The 21,484-nt window shown below is 43.5% G+C and overlaps 1 protein-coding gene across 3 annotated transcripts in view; it reads left to right on the top strand.

Annotated features, from left to right (window-relative positions):
• Positions 1-21,484, top strand: part of LOC106592813 (general transcription factor 3C polypeptide 3) — an 84,340-nt gene that overhangs the window by 59,584 nt on the left and 3,272 nt on the right. For 2 of the 3 annotated variants that reach the window (XM_082963124.1, XM_082963125.1), the window contains exons 9-15: positions 18,535-18,635; positions 18,759-18,930; positions 20,364-20,566; positions 20,658-20,759; positions 20,857-20,992; positions 21,117-21,259; positions 21,441-21,484. The exon at positions 21,441-21,484 is cut by the window's right edge and continues 39 nt beyond it. In XM_082963124.1, the coding sequence (XP_082819250.1) occupies positions 18,535-18,635; positions 18,759-18,930; positions 20,364-20,566; positions 20,658-20,759; positions 20,857-20,992; positions 21,117-21,259; positions 21,441-21,484 (901 nt within the window). The remainder of the gene's footprint in view (positions 1-18,534; positions 18,636-18,758; positions 18,931-20,363; positions 20,567-20,657; positions 20,760-20,856; positions 20,993-21,116; positions 21,260-21,440) is intronic. The other variant, XM_082963123.1, reaches the window with a different exon arrangement.

The raw sequence follows: 21,484 nt of genomic DNA, 5'->3' as shown, positions 1-21,484 counted from the left end.
GTCTGGATCTAGGACTTCATTATGAAGTCTGTCCTACTGTCTGGATCTAGGACTTCATTATGAAGTCTGTCCTACTGTCTGGATCTAGGACTTCATTATGAAGTCTGTCCTACTGTCTGGATCTAGGACTTCATTATGAAGTCTGTCCTGCTGTCCTACTGTCTGGATCTAGGACTTCATTATGAAGTCTGTCCTACTGTCCTACTGTCTGGATCTAGGACTTCATTATGAAGTCTGTCCTACTGTCTGGATCTAGGACTTCATTATGAAGTCTGTCCTACTGTCTGGATCTAGGACTTCATTATGAAGTCTGTTCTACTGCCTCGTCTGGATCTAGGACTTCATTATGAAGTCTGTCCTACTGTCTGGATCTAGGACTTCATTATGAAGTCTGTCCTACTGTCTGGATCTAGGACTTCATTATGAAGTCTGTCCTACTGTCTGGATCTAGGACTTCATTATGAAGTCTGTTCTACTGTCTGGATCTAGGACTTCATTATGAAGTCTGTCCTACTGTCTGGATCTAGGACTTCATTATGAAGTCTGTCCTACTGTCTGGATCTAGGACTTCATTATGAAGTCTGTCCTACTGTCTGGATCTAGGACTTCATTATGAAGTCTGTCCTACTGTCTGGATCTAGGACTTCATTATGAAGTCTGTCTCGTCCTACTGTCTGGATCTAGGACTTCATTATGAAGTCTGTCCTACTGTCTGGATCTAGGACTTCATTATGAAGTCTGTCCTACTGTCTGGATCTAGGACTTCATTATGAAGTCTGTCTCTGTCCTACTGTCTGGATCTAGGACTTCATTATGAAGTTGTCTACTGTCCTACTGTCTGGATCTAGGACTTCATTATGAAGTCTGTCCTACTGTCTGGATCTAGGACTTCATTATGAAGTCTGTCCTACTGTCTGGATCTAGGACTTCATTATGAAGTCTGTCCTACTGTCTGGATCTAGGACTTCATTATGAAGTCTGTCCTACTGTCTGGATCTAGGACTTCATTATGAAGTCTGTCCTACTGTCTGGATCTAGGACTTCATTATGAAGTCTGTCCTACTGTCTGGATCTAGGACTTCATTATGAAGTCTGTCCTACTGTCTGGATCTAGGACTTCATTATGAAGTCTGTCCTACTGTCTGGATCTAGGACTTCATTATGAAGTCTGTCCTACTGTCTAGATCTTGGACTTCATTATGAAGTCTGTCCTACTGTCTGGATCTAGGACTTCATTATGAAGTCGGTCCTACTGTCTGGATCTAGGACTTCATTATGAAGTCTGTCCTACTGTCTGGATCTAGGACCTCATTATGAAGTCTGTCCTACTGTCCTACTGTCTGGATCTAGGACTTCATTATGAAGTCTGTCCTACTGTCTGGATCTAGGACTTCATTATGAAGTCTGTCCTACTGTCTGGATCTAGGACTTCATTATGAAGTCTGTCCTACTGTCCTACTGTCTGGATCTAGGACTTCATTATGAAGTCTGTCCTTTGCCGTCCTACTGTCTGGATCTAGGACTTCATTATGAAGTCTGTCCTACTGTCTGGATCTAGGACTTCATTATGAAGTCTGTCCTACTGTCTGGATCTAGGACTTCATTATGAAGTCTGTCCTTTGCTGTCCTACTGTCTGGATCTAGGACTTCATTATGAAGTCTGTCCTACTGTCCTACTGTCTGGATCTAGGACTTCATTATGAAGTCTGTCCTACTGTCCTACTGTCTGGATCTAGGACTTCATTATGAAGTCTGTCCTACTGTCTGGATCTAGGACTTCATTATGAAGTCTGTCCTACTGTCTGGATCTAGGACTTCATTATGAAGTCTGTCCTACTGTCTGGATCTAGGACTTCATTATGAAGTCTGTCCTACTGTCTGGATCTAGGACTTCATTATGAAGTCTGTCCTACTGTCTGGATCTAGGACTTCATTATGAAGTCTGTCCTACTGTCTGGATCTAGGACTTCATTATGAAGTCTGTCCTACTGTCTGGATCTAGGACTTCATTATGAAGTCTGTCCTAATGTCTAGATCTTGGACTTCATTATGAAGTCTGTCCTACTGTCTGGATCTAGGACTTCATTATGAAGTCGGTCCTACTGTCTGGATCTAGGACTTCATTATGAAGTCTGTCCTACTGTCTGGATCTAGGACCTCATTATGAAGTCTGTCCTACTGTCCTACTGTCTGGATCTAGGACTTCATTATGAAGTCTGTCCTACTGTCTGGATCTAGGACTTCATTATGAAGTCTGTCCTACTGTCTGGATCTAGGACTTCATTATGAAGTCTGTCCTACTGTCCTACTGTCTGGATCTAGGACTTCATTATGAAGTCTGTCCTTTGCCGTCCTACTGTCTGGATCTAGGACTTCATTATGAAGTCTGTCCTACTGTCTGGATCTAGGACTTCATTATGAAGTCTGTCCTACTGTCTGGATCTAGGACTTCATTATGAAGTCTGTCCTACTGTCTGGATCTAGGACTTCATTATGAAGTCTGTCCTACTGTCTGGATCTAGGACTTCATTATGAAGTCTGTCCTTTGCTGTCCTACTGTCTGGATCTAGGACTTCATTATGAAGTCTGTCCTACTGTCCTACTGTCTGGATCTAGGACTTCATTATGAAGTCTGTCCTACTGTCCTACTGTCTGGATCTAGGACTTCATTATGAAGTCTGTCCTACTGTCTGGATCTAGGACTTCATTATGAAGTCTGTTCTACTGTCCTACTGTCTGGATCTAGGACTTCATTATGAAGTCTGTCCTACTGTCTGGATCTAGGACTTCATTATGAAGTCTGTCCTACTCTCTGGATCTAGGACTTCATTATGAAGTCTGTCCTACTGTCTGGATCTAGGACTTCATTATGAAGTCTGTTCTACTGTCTGGATCTAGGACTTCATTATGAAGTCTGTCCTACTGTCTGGATCTAGGACTTCATTATGAAGTCTGTCCTACTGTCTGGATCTAGGACTTCATTATGAAGTCTGTCCTACTGTCTGGATCTAGGACTTCATTATGAAGTCTGTTCTACTGTCTGGATCTAGGACTTCATTATGAAGTCTGTCCTACTGTCTGGATCTAGGACTTCATTATGAAGTCTGTCCTACTGTCTGGATCTAGGACTTCATTATGAAGTCTGTCCTACTGTCTGGATCTAGGACTTCATTATGAAGTCTGTCCTACTGTCTGGATCTAGGACTTCATTATGAAGTATGTTCTACTGTCCTACTGTCTGGATCTAGGACTTCATTATGAAGTCTGTCCTACTGTCTGGATCTAGGACTTCATTATGAAGTCTGTCCTACTGTCTGGATCTAGGACTTCATTATGAAGTCTGTTCTACTGTCTGGATCTAGGACTTCATTATGAAGTCCTACCTACTGTCTGGATCTAGGACTTCATTATGAAGTCTGTCCTACTGTCTGGATCTAGGACTTCATTATGAAGTCGGTCCTACTGTCTGGATCTAGGACTTCATTATGAAGTATGTTCTACTGTCCTACTGTCTGGATCTAGGACTTCATTATGAAGTCTGTCCTACTGTCTGGATCTAGGACTTCATTATGAAGTCTGTCCTAATGTCTAGATCTTGGACTTCATTATGAAGTCTGTCCTACTGTCTGGATCTAGGACTTCATTATGAAGTCGGTCCTACTGTCTGGATCTAGGACTTCATTATGAAGTCTGTCCTACTGTCTGGATCTAGGACCTCATTATGAAGTCTGTCCTACTGTCCTACTGTCTGGATCTAGGACTTCATTATGAAGTCTGTCCTACTGTCTGGATCTAGGACTTCATTATGAAGTCTGTCCTACTGTCTGGATCTAGGACTTCATTATGAAGTCTGTCCTACTGTCCTACTGTCTGGATCTAGGACTTCATTATGAAGTCTGTCCTTTGCCGTCCTACTGTCTGGATCTAGGACTTCATTATGAAGTCTGTCCTACTGTCTGGATCTAGGACTTCATTATGAAGTCTGTCCTACTGTCTGGATCTAGGACTTCATTATGAAGTCTGTCCTTTGCTGTCCTACTGTCTGGATCTAGGACTTCATTATGAAGTCTGTCCTACTGTCCTACTGTCTGGATCTAGGACTTCATTATGAAGTCTGTCCTACTGTCCTACTGTCTGGATCTAGGACTTCATTATGAAGTCTGTCCTACTGTCTGGATCTAGGACTTCATTATGAAGTCTGTCCTACTCTCTGGATCTAGGACTTCATTATGAAGTCTGTCCTACTGTCTGGATCTAGGACTTCATTATGAAGTCTGTTCTACTGTCTGGATCTAGGACTTCATTATGAAGTCTGTCCTACTGTCTGGATCTAGGACTTCATTATGAAGTCTGTCCTACTGTCTGGATCTAGGACTTCATTATGAAGTCTGTCCTACTGTCTGGATCTAGGACTTCATTATGAAGTCTGTCCTAATGTCTAGATCTTGGACTTCATTATGAAGTCTGTCCTACTGTCTGGATCTAGGACTTCATTATGAAGTCGGTCCTACTGTCTGGATCTAGGACTTCATTATGAAGTCTGTCCTACTGTCTGGATCTAGGACTTCATTATGAAGTCTGTCCTACTGTCCTACTGTCTGGATCTAGGACTTCATTATGAAGTCTGTCCTACTGTCTGGATCTAGGACTTCATTATGAAGTCTGTCCTACTGTCTGGATCTAGGACTTCATTATGAAGTCTGTCCTACTGTCTGGATCTAGGACTTCATTATGAAGTCTGTCCTACTGTCTGGATCTAGGACTTCATTATGAAGTCTGTCCTACTGTCTGGATCTAGGACTTCATTATGAAGTCTGTTCTACTGTCCTACTGTCTGGATCTAGGACTTCATTATGAAGTCTGTCCTACTGTCTGGATCTAGGACTTCATTATGAAGTCTGTCCTACTGTCTGGATCTAGGACTTCATTATGAAGTCTGTCCTACTGTCTGGATCTAGGACTTCATTATGAAGTCTGTCCTACTGTCTGGATCTAGGACTTCATTATGAAGTCTGTCCTAATGTCTAGATCTTGGACTTCATTATGAAGTCTGTCCTACTGTCTGGATCTAGGACTTCATTATGAAGTCGGTCCTACTGTCTGGATCTAGGACTTCATTATGAAGTCTGTCCTACTGTCTGGATCTAGGACCTCATTATGAAGTCTGTCCTACTGTCCTACTGTCTGGATCTAGGACTTCATTATGAAGTCTGTCCTACTGTCTGGATCTAGGACTTCATTATGAAGTCTGTCCTACTGTCTGGATCTAGGACTTCATTATGAAGTCTGTCCTACTGTCCTACTGTCTGGATCTAGGACTTCATTATGAAGTCTGTCCTTTGCTGTCCTACTGTCTGGATCTAGGACTTCATTATGAAGTCTGTCCTACTGTCCTACTGTCTGGATCTAGGACTTCATTATGAAGTCTGTCCTACTGTCCTACTGTCTGGATCTAGGACTTCATTATGAAGTCTGTCCTACTGTCTGGATCTAGGACTTCATTATGAAGTCTGTTCTACTGTCCTACTGTCTGGATCTAGGACTTCATTATGAAGTCTGTCCTACTGTCTGGATCTAGGACTTCATTATGAAGTCTGTCCTACTGTCTGGATCTAGGACTTCATTATGAAGTCTGTCCTACTGTCTGGATCTAGGACTTCATTATGAAGTCTGTTCTACTGTCTGGATCTAGGACTTCATTATGAAGTCTGTCCTACTGTCTGGATCTAGGACTTCATTATGAAGTCTGTCCTACTGTCTGGATCTAGGACTTCATTATGAAGTCGGTCCTACTGTCTGGATCTAGGACTTCATTATGAAGTATGTTCTACTGTCCTACTGTCTGGATCTAGGACTTCATTATGAAGTCTGTCCTACTGTCTGGATCTAGGACTTCATTATGAAGTCTGTCCTAATGTCTAGATCTTGGACTTCATTATGAAGTCTGTCCTACTGTCTGGATCTAGGACTTCATTATGAAGTCGGTCCTACTGTCTGGATCTAGGACTTCATTATGAAGTCTGTCCTACTGTCTGGATCTAGGACTTCATTATGAAGTCTGTCCTACTGTCCTACTGTCTGGATCTAGGACTTCATTATGAAGTCTGTCCTACTGTCTGGATCTAGGACTTCATTATGAAGTCTGTCCTACTGTCTGGATCTAGGACTTCATTATGAAGTCTGTCCTACTGTCCTACTGTCTGGATCTAGGACTTCATTATGAAGTCTGTCCTTGCGTCCTACTGTCTGGATCTAGGACTTCATTATGAAGTCTGTCCTACTGTCTGGATCTAGGACTTCATTATGAAGTCTGTCCTACTGTCTGGATCTAGGACTTCATTATGAAGTCTGTCCTTTGCTGTCCTACTGTCTGGATCTAGGACTTCATTATGAAGTCTGTCCTACTGTCCTACTGTCTGGATCTAGGACTTCATTATGAAGTCTGTCCTACTGTCCTACTGTCTGGATCTAGGACTTCATTATGAAGTCTGTCCTACTGTCTGGATCTAGGACTTCATTATGAAGTCTGTCCTACTGTCTGGATCTAGGACTTCATTATGAAGTCTGTCCTACTGTCTGGATCTAGGACTTCATTATGAAGTCTGTTCTACTGTCTGGATCTAGGACTTCATTATGAAGTCTGTCCTACTGTCTGGATCTAGGACTTCATTATGAAGTCTGTCCTACTGTCTGGATCTAGGACTTCATTATGAAGTCTGTCCTACTGTCTGGATCTAGGACTTCATTATGAAGTCTGTCCTACTGTCTGGATCTAGGACTTCATTATGAAGTCTGTCCTACTGTCTGGATCTAGGACTTCATTATGAAGTCTGTCCTACTGTCTGGATCTAGGACTTCATTATGAAGTCTGTCCTACTGTCTGGATCTAGGACTTCATTATGAAGTCTGTCCTACTGTCCTACTGTCTGGATCTAGGACTTCATTATGAAGTCTGTCCTACTGTCTGGATCTAGGACTTCATTATGAAGTCTGTCCTACTGTCTGGATCTAGGACTTCATTATGAAGTCTGTCCTACTGTCTGGATCTAGGACTTCATTATGAAGTCTGTCCTACTGTCTGGATCTAGGACTTCATTATGAAGTCTGTCCTACTGTCTGGATCTAGGACTTCATTATGAAGTCTGTCCTACTGTCTGGATCTAGGACTTCATTATGAAGTCTGTCCTACTGTCTGGATCTAGGACTTCATTATGAAGTCTGTCCTACTGTCTGGATCTAGGACTTCATTATGAAGTCTGTCCTAATGTCTGGATCTAGGACTTCATTATGAAGTCTGTCCTACTGTCTGGATCTAGGACTTCATTATGAAGTCTGTCCTACTGTCTGGATCTAGGACTTCATTATGAAGTCTGTCCTACTGTCTGGATCTAGGACTTCATTATGAAGTCTGTCCTACTGTCTGGATCTAGGACTTCATTATGAAGTCTGTCCTACTGTCTGGATCTAGGACTTCATTATGAAGTCTGTCCTACTGTCCTACTGTCTGGATCTAGGACTTCATTATGAAGTCTGTCCTACTGTCTGGATCTAGGACTTCATTATGAAGTCTGTCCTACTGTCTGGATCTAGGACTTCATTATGAAGTCTGTCCTACTGTCCTACTGTCTGGATCTAGGACTTCATTATGAAGTCTGTCCTTGCTGTCCTACTGTCTGGATCTAGGACTTCATTATGAAGTCTGTGCTACTGTCCTACTGTCTGGATCTAGGACTTCATTATGAAGTCTGTCCTACTGTCCTACTGTCTGGATCTAGGACTTCATTATGAAGTCTGTCCTACTGTCTGGATCTAGGACTTCATTATGAAGTCTGTCTACTGTCCTACTGTCTGGATCTAGGACTTCATTATGAAGTCTGTCCTACTGTCTGGATCTAGGACTTCATTATGAAGTCTGTCCTACTGTCTGGATCTAGGACTTCATTATGAAGTCTGTCCTACTGTCTGGATCTAGGACTTCATTATGAAGTCTGTCTCTACTGTCTGGATCTAGGACTTCATTATGAAGTCTGTCCTACTGTCTGGATCTAGGACTTCATTATGAAGTCTGTCCTACTGTCTGGATCTAGGACTTCATTATGAAGTCTGGTCCTACTGTCTGGATCTAGGACTTCATTATGAAGTCTGTCTACTGTCCTACTGTCTGGATCTAGGACTTCATTATGAAGTCTGTCCTACTGTCTGGATCTAGGACTTCATTATGAAGTCTGTCCTACTGTCTAGGATCTAGGACTTCATTATGAAGTCTGTCCTACTGTCTGGATCTAGGACTTCATTATGAAGTCTGTCCTACTGTCCTACTGTCTGGATCTAGGACTTCATTATGAAGTCTGTCCTACTGTCTGGATCTAGGACTTCATTATGAAGTCTGTCCTACTGTCTGGATCTAGGACTTCATTATGAAGTCTGTCCTACTGTCTGGATCTAGGACTTCATTATGAAGTCTGTCCTACTGTCTGGATCTAGGACTTCATTATGAAGTCTGTCCTACTGTCTGGATCTAGGACTTCATTATGAAGTCTGTCCTACTGTCTGGATCTAGGACTTCATTATGAAGTCTGTCCTACTGTCTGGATCTAGGACTTCATTATGAAGTCTGTCTACTGTCCTACTGTCTGGATCTAGGACTTCATTATGAAGTCTGTCCTACTGTCTGGTCTGGATCTAGGACTTCATTATGAAGTCTGTCCTACTGTCCTACTGTCTGGATCTAGGACTTCATTATGAAGTCTGTCCTACTGTCTGGATCTAGGACTTCATTATGAAGTCTGTCCTACTGTCCTACTGTCTGGATCTAGGACTTCATTATGAAGTCTGTCCTACTGTCTGGATCTAGGACTTCATTATGAAGTCTGTCCTACTGTCCTACTGTCTGGATCTAGGACTTCATTATGAAGTCTGTCCTTGCCGTCCTACTGTCTGGATCTAGGACTTCATTATGAAGTCTGTCCTACTGTCTGGATCTAGGACTTCATTATGAAGTCTGTCCTACTGTCTGGATCTAGGACTTCATTATGAAGTCTGTCCTACTGTCTGGATCTAGGACTTCATTATGAAGTCTGTCCTTTGCTGTCCTACTGTCTGGATCTAGGACTTCATTATGAAGTCTGTCCTACTGTCCTACTGTCTGGATCTAGGACTTCATTATGAAGTCTGTCCTACTGTCCTACTGTCTGGATCTAGGACTTCATTATGAAGTCTGTCCTACTGTCTGGATCTAGGACTTCATTATGAAGTCTGTTCTACTGTCCTACTGTCTGGATCTAGGACTTCATTATGAAGTCTGTCCTACTGTCTGGATCTAGGACTTCATTATGAAGTCTGTCCTACTGTCTGGATCTAGGACTTCATTATGAAGTCTGTCCTACTGTCTGGATCTAGGACTTCATTATGAAGTCTGTCCTACTGTCTGGATCTAGGACTTCATTATGAAGTCTGTCCTACTGTCTGGATCTAGGACTTCATTATGAAGTCTGTCCTACTGTCTGGATCTAGGACTTCATTATGAAGTCTGTCCTACTGTCTGGATCTAGGACTTCATTATGAAGTCTGTCCTACTGTCTGGATCTAGGACTTCATTATGAAGTCTGTCCTACTGTCTGGATCTAGGACTTCATTATGAAGTCTGTCCTACTGTCTGGATCTAGGACTTCATTATGAAGTCTGTCCTACTGTCTGGATCTAGGACTTCATTATGAAGTCTGTCCTACTGTCTGGATCTAGGACTTCATTATGAAGTATGTTCTACTGTCCTACTGTCTGGATCTAGGACTTCATTATGAAGTCTGTCCTACTGTCTGGATCTAGGACTTCATTATGAAGTCTGTCCTACTGTCTGGATCTAGGACTTCATTATGAAGTCTGTTCTACTGTCTGGATCTAGGACTTCATTATGAAGTCCTACCTACTGTCTGGATCTAGGACTTCATTATGAAGTCTGTCCTACTGTCTGGATCTAGGACTTCATTATGAAGTCGGTCCTACTGTCTGGATCTAGGACTTCATTATGAAGTATGTTCTACTGTCCTACTGTCTGGATCTAGGACTTCATTATGAAGTCTGTCCTACTGTCTGGATCTAGGACTTCATTATGAAGTCTGTCCTAATGTCTAGATCTTGGACTTCATTATGAAGTCTGTCCTACTGTCTGGATCTAGGACTTCATTATGAAGTCGGTCCTACTGTCTGGATCTAGGACTTCATTATGAAGTCTGTCCTACTGTCTGGATCTAGGACCTCATTATGAAGTCTGTCCTACTGTCCTACTGTCTGGATCTAGGACTTCATTATGAAGTCTGTCCTACTGTCTGGATCTAGGACTTCATTATGAAGTCTGTCCTACTGTCTGGATCTAGGACTTCATTATGAAGTCTGTCCTACTGTCCTACTGTCTGGATCTAGGACTTCATTATGAAGTCTGTCCTTTGCCGTCCTACTGTCTGGATCTAGGACTTCATTATGAAGTCTGTCCTACTGTCTGGATCTAGGACTTCATTATGAAGTCTGTCCTACTGTCTGGATCTAGGACTTCATTATGAAGTCTGTCCTACTGTCTGGATCTAGGACTTCATTATGAAGTCTGTCCTTTGCTGTCCTACTGTCTGGATCTAGGACTTCATTATGAAGTCTGTCCTACTGTCCTACTGTCTGGATCTAGGACTTCATTATGAAGTCTGTCCTACTGTCCTACTGTCTGGATCTAGGACTTCATTATGAAGTCTGTCCTACTGTCTGGATCTAGGACTTCATTATGAAGTCTGTTCTACTGTCCTACTGTCTGGATCTAGGACTTCATTATGAAGTCTGTCCTACTGTCTGGATCTAGGACTTCATTATGAAGTCTGTCCTACTCTCTGGATCTAGGACTTCATTATGAAGTCTGTCCTACTGTCTGGATCTAGGACTTCATTATGAAGTCTGTTCTACTGTCTGGATCTAGGACTTCATTATGAAGTCTGTCCTACTGTCTGGATCTAGGACTTCATTATGAAGTCTGTCCTACTGTCTGGATCTAGGACTTCATTATGAAGTCTGTCCTACTGTCTGGATCTAGGACTTCATTATGAAGTCTGTTCTACTGTCTGGATCTAGGACTTCATTATGAAGTCTGTCCTACTGTCTGGATCTAGGACTTCATTATGAAGTCTGTCCTACTGTCTGGATCTAGGACTTCATTATGAAGTCTGTCCTACTGTCTGGATCTAGGACTTCATTATGAAGTCTGTCCTACTGTCTGGATCTAGGACTTCATTATGAAGTATGTTCTACTGTCCTACTGTCTGGATCTAGGACTTCATTATGAAGTCTGTCCTACTGTCTGGATCTAGGACTTCATTATGAAGTCTGTCCTAATGTCTGGATCTAGGACTTCATTATGAAGTCTGTCCTACTGTCTGGATCTAGGACTTCATTATGAAGTCTGTCCTACTGTCTGGATCTAGGACTTCATTATGAAGTCTGTGCTACTGTCCTACTGTCTGGATCTAGGACTTCATTATGAAGTCTGTCCTAATGTCTGGATCTAGGACTTCATTATGAAGTCTGTCCTACTGTCTGGATCTAGGACCTCATTATGAAGTCTGTCCTACTGTCTGGATCTAGGACTTCATTATGAAGTCTGTCCTACTGTCTGGATCTAGGACTTCATTATGAAGTCTGTCCTACTGTTCTACTGTCTGGATCTAGGACTTCATTATGAAGTCTGTCCTACTGTCTGGATCTAGGACTTCATTATGAAGTCTGTCCTACTGTCCTACTGTCTGGATCTAGGACTTCATTATGAAGTCTGTCCTACTGTCCTACTGTCTGGATCTAGGACTTCATTATGAAGTCTGTCCTACTGTCTGGATCTAGGACTTCATTATGAAGTCTGTTCTACTGTCTGGATCTAGGACTTCATTATGAAGTCTGTCCTACTGTCTGGATCTAGGACTTCATTATGAAGTCTGTCCTACTGTCTGGATCTAGGACTTCATTATGAAGTCTGTCCTACTGTCTGGATCTAGGACTTCATTATGAAGTCGGTCCTACTGTCTGGATCTAGGACTTCATTATGAAGTCTGTCCTACTGTCTGGATCTAGGACTTCATTATGAAGTCTGTCCTAATGTCTAGATCTTGGACTTCATTATGAAGTCTGTCCTACTGTCTGGATCTAGGACTTCATTATGAAGTCGGTCCTACTGTCTGGATCTAGGACTTCATTATGAAGTCTGTCCTACTGTCTGGATCTAGGACTTCATTATGAAGTCTGTCCTACTGTCCTACTGTCTGGATCTAGGACTTCATTATGAAGTCTGTCCTACTGTCTGGATCTAGGACTTCATTATGAAGTCTGTCCTACTGTCTGGATCTAGGACTTCATTATGAAGTCGGTCCTACTGTCTGGATCTAGGACTTCATTATGAAGTCTGTCCTACTGTCTGGATCTAGGACCTCATTATGAAGTCTGTCCTACTGTCCTACTGTCTGGATCTAGGACTTCATTATGAAGTCTGTCCTACTGTCTGGATCTAGGACTTCATTATGAAGTCTGTCCTACTGTCCTACTGTCTGGATCTAGGACTTCATTATGAAGTCTGTCCTACTGTCCTACTGTCTGGATCTAGGACTTCATTATGAAGTCTGTCCTACTGTCTGGATCTAGGACTTCATTATGAAGTCTGTTCTACTGTCCTACTGTCTGGATCTAGGACTTCATTATGAAGTCTGTCCTACTGTCTGGATCTAGGACTTCATTATGAAGTCTGTCCTACTCTCTGGATCTAGGACTTCATTATGAAGTCTGTCCTACTGTCTGGATCTAGGACTTCATTATGAAGTCTGTTCTACTGTCTGGATCTAGGACTTCATTATGAAGTCTGTCCTACTGTCTGGATCTAGGACTTCATTATGAAGTCTGTCCTACTGTCTGGATCTAGGACTTCATTATGAAGTCTGTCCTACTGTCTGGATCTAGGACTTCATTATGAAGTCTGTTCTACTGTCTGGATCTAGGACTTCATTATGAAGTCTGTCCTACTGTCTGGATCTAGGACTTCATTATGAAGTCTGTCCTACTGTCTGGATCTAGGACTTCATTATGAAGTCTGTCCTACTGTCTGGATCTAGGACTTCATTATGAAGTCTGTCCTACTGTCTGGATCTAGGACTTCATTATGAAGTATGTTCTACTGTCCTACTGTCTGGATCTAGGACTTCATTATGAAGTCTGTCCTACTGTCTGGATCTAGGACTTCATTATGAAGTCTGTCCTAATGTCTGGATCTAGGACTTCATTATGAAGTCTGTCCTAATGTCTGGATCTAGGACTTCATTATGAAGTCTGTCCTACTGTCTGGATCTAGGACTTCATTATGAAGTCTGTGCTACTGTCCTACTGTCTGGATCTAGGACTTCATTATGAAGTCTGTCCTAATGTCTGGATCTAGGACTTCATTATGAAGTCTGTCCTACTGTCTGGATCTAGGACCTCATTATGAAGTCTGTCCTACTGTCTGGATCTAGGACTTCATTATGAAGTCTGTCCTACTGTCTGGATCTAGGACTTCATTATGAAGTCTGTCCTACTGTTCTACTGTCTGGATCTAGGACTTCATTATGAAGTCTGTCCTACTGTCTGGATCTAGGACTTCATTATGAAGTCTGTCCTACTGTCCTACTGTCTGGATCTAGGACTTCATTATGAAGTCTGTCCTACTGTCCTACTGTCTGGATCTAGGACTTCATTATGAAGTCTGTCCTACTGTCTGGATCTAGGACTTCATTATGAAGTCTGTTCTACTGTCTGGATCTAGGACTTCATTATGAAGTCTGTCCTACTGTCTGGATCTAGGACTTCATTATGAAGTCTGTCCTACTGTCTGGATCTAGGACTTCATTATGAAGTCGGTCCTACTGTCTGGATCTAGGACTTCATTATGAAGTATGTTCTACTGTCCTACTGTCTGGATCTAGGACTTCATTATGAAGTCTGTCCTACTGTCTGGATCTAGGACTTCATTATGAAGTCTGTCCTAATGTCTAGATCTTGGACTTCATTATGAAGTCTGTCCTACTGTCTGGATCTAGGACTTCATTATGAAGTCGGTCCTACTGTCTGGATCTAGGACTTCATTATGAAGTCTGTCCTACTGTCTGGATCTAGGACCTCATTATGAAGTCTGTCCTACTGTCTGGATCTAGGACTTCATTATGAAGTATGTTCTACTGTCCTACTGTCTGGATCTAGGACTTCATTATGAAGTCTGTCCTACTGTCTGGATCTAGGACTTCATTATGAAGTCTGTCCTACTGTCTGGATCTAGGACTTCATTATGAAGTCTGTCCTACTGTCTGGATCTAGGACTTCATTATGAAGTCTGTGCTACTGTCCTACTGTCTGGATCTAGGACTTCATTATGAAGTCTGTCCTAATGTCTGGATCTAGGACTTCATTATGAAGTCTGTCCTACTGTCTGGATCTAGGACCTCATTATGAAGTCTGTCCTACTGTCTGGATCTAGGACTTCATTATGAAGTCTGTCCTACTGTCTGGATCTAGGACTTCATTATGAAGTATGTTCTACTGTCCTACTGTCTGGATCTAGGACTTCATTATGAAGTCTGTCCTACTGTCTGGATCTAGGACTTCATTATGAAGTCTGTCCTACTGTCTGGATCTAGGACTTCATTATGAAGTCTGTCCTACTGTCTGGATCTAGGACTTCATTATGAAGTCTGTCCTACTGTCTGGATCTAGGACTTCATTATGAAGTCTGTGCTACTGTCCTACTGTCTGGATCTAGGACTTCATTATGAAGTCTGTCCTAATGTCTGGATCTAGGACTTCATTATGAAGTCTGTCCTACTGTCTGGATCTAGGACCTCATTATGAAGTCTGTCCTACTGTCTGGATCTAGGACTTCATTATGAAGTCTGTCCTACTGTCTGGATCTAGGACTTCATTATGAAGTATGTTCTACTGTCCTACTGTCTGGATCTAGGACTTCATTATGAAGTCTGTCCTACTGTCCTACTGTCTGGATCTAGGACTTCATTATGAAGTCTGTCCTACTGTTCTACTGTCTGGATCTAGGACTTCATTATGAAGTCTGTCCTACTGTCTGGATCTAGGACTTCATTATGAAGTCTGTCCTACTGTCCTACTGTCTGGATCTAGGACTTCATTATGAAGTCTGTCCTACTGTCCTACTGTCTGGATCTAGGACTTCATTATGAAGTCTGTCCTACTGTCTGGATCTAGGACTTCATTATGAAGTCTGTTCTACTGTCTGGATCTAGGACTTCATTATGAAGTCTGTCCTACTGTCTGGATCTAGGACTTCATTATGAAGTCTGTCCTACTGTCCTACTGTCTGGATCTAGGACTTCATTATGAAGTCTGTCCTACTGTCTGGATCTAGGACTTCATTATGAAGTCTGTCCTACTGTCTGGATCTAGGACTTCATTATGAAGTCTGTCCTACTGTCTGGATCTAGGACTTCATTATGAAGTCTGTCCTACTGTCTGGATCTAGGACTTCATTATGAAGTCTGTCCTACTGTCTGGATCTAGGACTTCATTATGAAGTCTGGCCTACTGTCTGGATCTAGGACTTCATTATGAAGTATGTTCTACTGTCCTACTGTCTGGATCTAGGACTTCATTATGAAGTCTGTCCTACTGTCTGGATCTAGGACTTCGTTATGAAGTCTGTCCTACTGTCTGGATCTAGGACTTCATTATGAAGTCTGTCCTACTGTCTGGATCTAGGACTTCATTATGAAGTCTGTGCTACTGTCCTACTGTCTGGATCTAGGACTTCATTATGAAGTCTGTCCTAATGTCTGGATCTAGGACTTCATTATGAAGTCTGTCCTACTGTCTGGATCTAGGACCTCATTATGAAGTCTGTCCTACTGTCTGGATCTAGGACTTCATTATGAAGTCTGTCCTACTGTCTGGATCTAGGACTTCATTATGAAGTCTGTGCTACTGTCCTACTGTCTGGATCTAGGACTTCATTATGAAGTCTGTCCTACTGTCTGGATCTAGGACTTCATTATGAAGTCTGTCCTACTGTCTGGATCTAGGACTTCATTATGAAGTCTGTCCTACTGTCTGGATCTAGGACTTCATTATGAAGTCTGTGCTACTGTCCTACTGTCTGGATCTAGGACTTCATTATGAAGTCTGTCCTAATGTCTGGATCTAGGACTTCATTATGAAGTCTGTCCTACTGTCTGGATCTAGGACCTCATTATGAAGTCTGTCCTACTGTCTGGATCTAGGACTTCATTATGAAGTCTGTCCTACTGTCTGGATCTAGGACTTCATTATGAAGTATGTTCTACTGTCCTACTGTCTGGATCTAGGACTTCATTATGAAGTCTGTCCTACTGTCCTACTGTCTGGATCTAGGACTTCATTATGAAGTCTGTCCTACTGTTCTACTGTCTGGATCTAGGACTTCATTATGAAGTCTGTCCTACTGTCTGGATCTAGGACTTCATTATGAAGTCTGTCCTACTGTCTGGATCTAGGACTTCATTATGAAGTCTGTCCTACTGTCCTACTGTCTGGATCTAGGACTTCATTATGAAGTCTGTCCTACTGTCTGGATCTAGGACTTCATTATGAAGTCTGTTCTACTGTCTGGATCTAGGACTTCATTATGAAGTCTGTCCTACTGTCTGGATCTAGGACTTCATTATGAAGTCTGTCCTACTGTCCTACTGTCTGGATCTAGGACTTCATTATGAAGTCTGTCCTACTGTCCTACTCTCTGGATCTAGGACTTCATTATGAAGTCTGTTCTACTGTCTGGATCTAGGACTTCATTATGAAGTCTGTCCTACTGTCTGGATCTAGGACTTCATTATGAAGTCTGTCCTACTGTCTGGATCTAGGACTTCATTATGAAGTCTGTCCTACTGTCTGGATCTAGGACTTCATTATGAAGTCTGGCCTACTGTCTGGATCTAGGACTTCATTGTGAAGTATGTTCTACTGTCCTACTGTCTGGATCTAGGACTTCATTATGAAGTCTGTCCTACTGTCTGGATCTAGGACTTCGTTATGAAGTCTGTCCTACTGTCTGGATCTAGGACTTCATTATGAAGTCTGACCTACTGTCCTACTGTCTGGATCTAGGACTTCATTATGAAGTGTTGGTTTTGATAAGTTGTCAGTGTGGAGAGCCAGTAACATTGCTATGCAGAACTGTCTTATGCCTCTCTCTTCCCCACACTCTCTCCCTCACTCCTCCACTCTCTCTCTTCCCTCCTCACCCCTCTCTTTCCCCCCTCTCTTCCTCTTCCCTCATCTCTCTCCCTCCTCCCCTATCTCTCTCTCTCTCCCTCCTCCACTCTCTCTCTCTCTCTCCCTCCTCCCCTATCTCTCTCTCTCCCTCCTCCCCTCTCTCTCTCTCTCTCCCTCCTCCCCTCTCTCTCTCTCCCTCCTCCCCTCTCTCTCTCCCTCCTCCCCTCTCTCTCTCTACCTCCTCCCCTCTCTCTCTCTCTCTCTCTCTCTCTCTCTCTCTCTCTCTCTCTCTCTCTCTCTCTCTCTCCCCCTCCTCGCTCTCCTCCCTCCTCTCTCTCTCTCCCTCCCCTCTCTCTCTCTCCCTCCCTCCCTCCCTCCTCCCCTCTCGCTCTCTCTCCCTCCTCCCCTCTCGCTCTCCCTCACTCCTCCCCCCTCTCTCTCTCTCCCTTACTCCTCCCCCCTCTCTCTCTCTCCCTTACTCCTCCCCCTCTCTCTCTCTCCCTTACTCCTCCCCCCTCTCTCTCTCTCCCTCACTCCTCCCCCCTCTCTCTCTCCCTCACTCCTCCCCCCTCTCTCTCTCCCTCACTCCTCCCCCCTCTCTCTCTCCCTCACTCCTCCCCCCTCTCTCTCCCTCCCCCTCTCTCTCTCTCCCTCCCCCTCTCTCTCTCCCTCCCCCTCTCTCTCTCCCTCCCCCTCTCTCTCTCCCTCCCCCCTCCTCTCTCTCCCTCCCTACTCCCCTCTCTCCCTCCCTCCTCCCCTCTCTCCCTCCCTCCCTCCCTCCTCCCTCCCTCCCTCCCTCCCTCCCTCCCTCCCTCTCTCTCTCTCTCCCTCCTCCCCTCTCTCTCTCTCCCTCCTCCCCTCTCTCCCTCTCCCTCCTCCCCTCTCTCCCTCTCTCCCTCCTCCCCTCTCTCCCTCCCTCTCCCTCCTCCCCTCTCTCCCTCCCTCTCCCTCCTCCCCTCTCTCCCTCCCTCTCCCTCCTCCCCTCTCTCCCTCCTCCTCCTCTCTCTCTCTCTCTCTCCCTCCCTCCCTCCCTCCCTCCCTCCCTCCCTCCCTCCCTCCCTCCCTCCCTCCCTCCCTCCCTCCTCCCCTCTCTCTCTCCCTCCTCCCCTCTCCCTCCCTCCCTCCTCCCCCCTCTCTCTCTCTCCCTCCCTCTTCCCCTCTCTCTCTCCCTCCCTCCCTCCTCCTTTCTCTCCATATCTCTCCCTCCCTCCTGCCATATCTCTCTCCCCCCTCCCCCCCCCCCCTCTCTCTCTCTCCATATCTGTCCCTCTCCAGGGGAGGTTAGAAAGGTGGTAGTTCCAGACCATGTACCAGTGGACATCAGAGTGAAGCTCATGGTCTGTCTGATCCACCAGCATGTTTACAGACCTCTGGATGTGAGTACCACACAACATATCTATCTGCTTTGGGAACACACAGACTCCTACCAAATATCACACCTTATAATCTTTCTTTCTGAATGTATAAATGGGCGTTGTAACATCCTCTCTACCCCCCAGTCCATGTTGACGTCTCTGATGGAGCAGAGCCCAGAGGAGCTGGGGGATCTGTACCTGGACGTGGCTGAGGCCTTCCTGGACGAGGGAGAGTACAACTCAGCCCTGCCTCTCCTCTCTGCTCTGGTCTGCTCTGAGAGATACAACCTGGCTGTTGTCTGGCTCCGACACGCTGGTAGGTACACACACACACACACACACACACAGTCAACTGTCTCAAACTGTCTGTAATTTTGTCCGGATCATTATGAGATGATAATAATGCATAAAAGGAACCTCCTGTCAGGTCTTCTAATGCATTATAACAGCATCATAGTAACGCGTTATAATGGCATCATAGTAACGCGTTATAACGGCATCATAGTAGCGCGTTACAACGGCATCATAGTAATGCATTATAACGGCATCATAGTAATGCGTTACAACGGCATCATAGTAATGCGTTATAACGGCATCATAGTAATGCGTTATAACGGCATCATAGTAATGCGTTATAACGGCATCATAGTAATGCGTTATAACGGCGTCATAGTAATGCGTTATAACGGCGTCATAGTAATGCATTATAACGGCATCATAGTAACGCGTTACAACGGCATCATAGTAACGCATTATAACGGCATCATAGTAGCGCGTTATAACAGCATCATAGTAATGCATTATAACGGCATCATAGTAGCGCGTTACAACGGCATCATAGTAATGCATTATAACAGCATCATAGTAATGCATTATAACGGCATCATAGTAACGCGTTATAACGGCATCATAGTAGCGCGTTATAACGGCATCATAGTAGCGCGTTATAACGGCATCATAGTAATGCATTACAACGGCATCATAGTAATGCATTACAACGGCATCATAGTAACGCGTTACAACGGCATCATCTCAACAGTTCCTAAAGTGTTCATTGAAATGTATTGTAATGTAATGTATTGCATTGTAATGTATTGTAATGTATTGTAATGTAATGTATTGTAGTGTAACGTAATGTAGTGTAATGTATTGTAATGTAACGTAATGTAGTGTAATGTAACGTAATGTAGTGTAATGTAATGTAACGTAGTGTAATGTAATGTAACGTAATGTAGTGTAATGTAACGTAATGTAGTGTAATGTAATGTAACGTATTGTAATGTATTGTAATGTAATGTATTGTAATGTAAAGTAATGTAACGTAATGTAGTGTAATGTATTGTAATGTAACGTAATGTATTGTAATGTAACATAATGTAGTGTAATGTAGTGTAATGTATTGCATTGTAATATAGTGTAATGTATTGTATTGTAATGTAACATAATGTAGTGTAATGTAATGTATTGTAATGTAACGTAATGTATTGTAATGTAACATAATGTAGTGTAATGTATTGTAATGTATTGTATTGTAATGTAATGTATTGTAATGTAATGTAACGTATTGTAGTGTAATGTAATGTAACGTAATGTAACATAATGTAGTGTAATGTATTGTATTGTAACGTAATGTATTGTATTGTAATGTAATGTAATGTAACGTATTGTATTGTATTGTAATGTAATGTAATGTAACGTAATGTAGTGTAATGTATTGTATTGTAATGTGTGTCTCCATGTCTCCTCCAGAGTGTCTGAAGGCGCTGGGACACATGGAGGTAGCAGTGAAGAGTTACAGTAAAGTAGTACAGATGGCTCCTCTTCACCTAGAGGCCAGGCTGTGTCTGTCTACTCTGCAGCAGCAGCTGGGTCGACCTCTCTGTGCCCTCAAGGCCCTGGAGCCCATGTACGACCCAGACACACTGGCACAGGACGCCTCCGCAGCACAGCAGGCAGGTGGAGGGGGAGGGAGGGAGGGGAGGGTGTCAGGGTGTCAGGGTGTGTGTACTGATTATCCCTGTGTGTGTGTGTGTGTGTGTTCAGGAGTTGAAGCTGCTGCTGCACCGCTCTACTCTCCTGCATTCTCAAGGCCGACTGGATGACTACCTGGATTCCATGCTGACCATGCTGGCTATGCTGCTGAAGGTAGGCTTCTCTCTCTCTCACACACACACACACACACACACACACACACACACACACACACACACTGATGTTGTTCCTACTGTGTTGTGTCCTTCAGGTGGCGATGACGCGGGCCCAGGTGTGTGTCAGAGCCAGCATGTGGTCGGGGGTCAGACACCTGCGTCTGGTCAAGGTGTCTAAGGACCTGGTTTCAGACATCGATGACCAGGAAGCAGCCTACCAGGACATCAGTGGTAACACTCTGATTCATCACATATTACACATGTACTGAGAGATTACAGACCCAAAGAGAGAAACCATTAAGCAATGTTCTCTCACTCCCTTATCCCTCCCTCCCTCCCTCCCTCCCTCCCCCAGGTAAGACCAGTGTGTTGTCTCGTGAAGACTGGTGGTTACTGTTGGTGAGGTGTGTGTGTACGCTGTGTGAGATGAAGCGTTTTAAAGAGGCAGAGCTGCTGGTGGACTCTTCTCTGGAGTTCTACTCCTTCTATGACGTCAAGGTAAAGAGGAACCAGCTGGCGTTCTCTGGCACTTTCACTTCCTGTCATTCAAATTAAGAAATTGTTCATTATAAAGAAAATGTTTTGTATTTGAAAAATGACTCATTTATTGTTATCTCTTTATAAATGTATTGTTAGCACTTTCTTGGTTAAATGTACAGGACAGTAATGTGTTGTTTAGGTGAAGAGGAAAGAGCTGGAGTTCTTTGGTCTGTCTGCTGCTTT

The sequence above is a fragment of the Salmo salar genome, chromosome 16, assembly GCF_965601325.2.
Source record: "Salmo salar chromosome 16, fSalSal1, whole genome shotgun sequence".
NCBI classification, from domain to species: Eukaryota; Metazoa; Chordata; class Actinopteri; order Salmoniformes; family Salmonidae; genus Salmo; species Salmo salar.
Note: the sequence above shows the minus strand (reverse complement) of the source record. Positions and strands in the feature narration are given on the sequence as shown.